Source organism: Sinocyclocheilus anshuiensis, unplaced genomic scaffold (genome assembly GCF_001515605.1).
Source record: "Sinocyclocheilus anshuiensis isolate Anshui unplaced genomic scaffold, SAMN03320099.WGS_v1.1 scaffold807, whole genome shotgun sequence".
In the NCBI taxonomy this organism is placed as follows: domain Eukaryota; kingdom Metazoa; phylum Chordata; class Actinopteri; order Cypriniformes; family Cyprinidae; genus Sinocyclocheilus; species Sinocyclocheilus anshuiensis.
In genome coordinates this window covers 1,083,266-1,085,066 of record NW_015551077.1, presented here as the reverse complement: position 1 = coordinate 1,085,066, position 1,801 = coordinate 1,083,266, and the positions used below count along the sequence as shown (strand labels likewise).

Sequence of the window (1,801 nt, the reverse complement as noted above, 5' to 3'; positions counted from 1 at the left end):
CCAAACCTTTTCTGCCGGGCCCCCCTTTTGTAGAGAAAAAATTTTTCATCCCCCCCCCCCCCCCCCCCCTTTTTTTTTTTTTACATACTTTTAAAATCTGAAGTACACTAAAAGTGCACATTCAGTACAATTAAGTGCACTTCTTGACATACGGTGTTTGGAAAGTAATTAGAAAATGTAGCTTAGCAACCAGCTACATAATTTAGAGTAAAACAAGTGAAATTTTAGTTAGCTACTGTATGCTACAAGCTACATGTATGCTAATGCTATTAGCTAACAACATTAAAGCTATTTAGCTATCATGATATGTACTCAAATGACATTTAAATCAACCAGTTCACTGCAATGAATCACACTTCACAATGCTACATTAGCATTAGCTTCATTCAACAGGATTTTGCAAATGCTGCCTGTTTTAAAAACAAGACTGTAACTGGAAAATCTAGTCAACTTAGTAATGATATTTTAATATTTTTATTTTAGTCGTTTTAACTTTTAGTAATTTTGTCATGCTTTTTTTTTTATTTCTACATACCTTTTTCAATTGTAAAATGCTATGGCATATTAATATGCCCCAATACAGCTGTACTGTGTTAATATAATGATATTCATCACCATAATCATTATCGCAACACGCAAGAGTTTCGAATTATGAAAATTCACACATGTAATTTTCCACCAATATCAGCTTTATTTTTTGCATTTGTAATCATTTTGTGTGTGTGTGTGTGTGTATGATCATACCACCACATTCAGCAGTCCTCCATAGGGCCCGATATCAGGCTGCCAGAGACCCAGGATGTGTCTATAGGGATGCAGCACTGGAAAACAAGCGCAAAACATGACGTTAAAATGCCAGCCATCAGCACACAGAACCAACCCCAAAGAACGTTAGATGGGATGAGATCACTTTCTGCATGGGGCATGAACTCATGAATGCATGTTGAGTGTGTGAGTATATGCAACTTATCTGCCATGCAACAACTCAGAGGGCTAATATTTCCCCACGACTGGTCACTTTAACTCATCTGCATCTCACACAGTCAGCTGATGTTAGTGCAGCTGCAATGGTCTGCACCCTTGCCATCCTGTGTCTATCACACACACACACACACACACGCAGGACACACAGGCGTGCACACGCTCGGCAGAAGCTGCCCTTGTGCTGCTGTCACATCAGTCTGTCCCAAACCAAGGCTGTGTCCTGTGTCCATACTAAATAATTAGTGATGTTAGCATTAATGCGTTCAAAATCGCAGTATTTGAACATAGTATGGCAAAGGAATTATTTCCAGTGAAATAATATATGCTTGTGGCTAATATAACCCACAATTTTCTGTGCAACAGAAGACTTTTCAGGTTGGCATTCAAAAATGGCAGGGGATGGGATGCCAAAACAGAATTTAAATATACATAATAATGTAATGAATTTAGCTAGATGAATAATGTAACAACGTGATACGTATGATGGTAATAACAACACACTTTTTAGAAGATATAGTAGGTTCTAATAGTGGTGTCTCACTACGTACTTTCCTATCACCAGTGAAGTAAACACTTTTAGTGGGTAGTAGAACTATGCAACTTGGGATTCAGCCTTAAAAGAGTGTTCCACGCTCATAATAAGTTAAGAAACTGTGACACACTGTCGATTACCACAGAAACTAGTGATTTAGAAAAACAAGTTTTTTTAAATTTTTTACTAAAACTATTAAAAATAATTGTCAGTAATTGAAATAAAGCTGAAATAATAATAAGCTTCTAGATGAAAAACTTAAACTTAACCAAAAATATATACATA

At 36.5% G+C, this 1,801-nt stretch overlaps 1 protein-coding gene across 3 annotated transcripts in view; it reads right to left on the bottom strand.

The window, feature by feature from the left end:
* Window positions 1-1,801, bottom strand: part of LOC107662464 (F-box only protein 31-like) — a 13,294-nt gene that overhangs the window by 5,654 nt on the left and 5,839 nt on the right. For all 3 annotated transcript variants that reach the window (XM_016452505.1, XM_016452503.1, XM_016452504.1), the window contains one exon: window positions 745-821. In XM_016452505.1, the coding sequence (XP_016307991.1) occupies window positions 745-821 (77 nt within the window). The remainder of the gene's footprint in view (window positions 1-744; window positions 822-1,801) is intronic.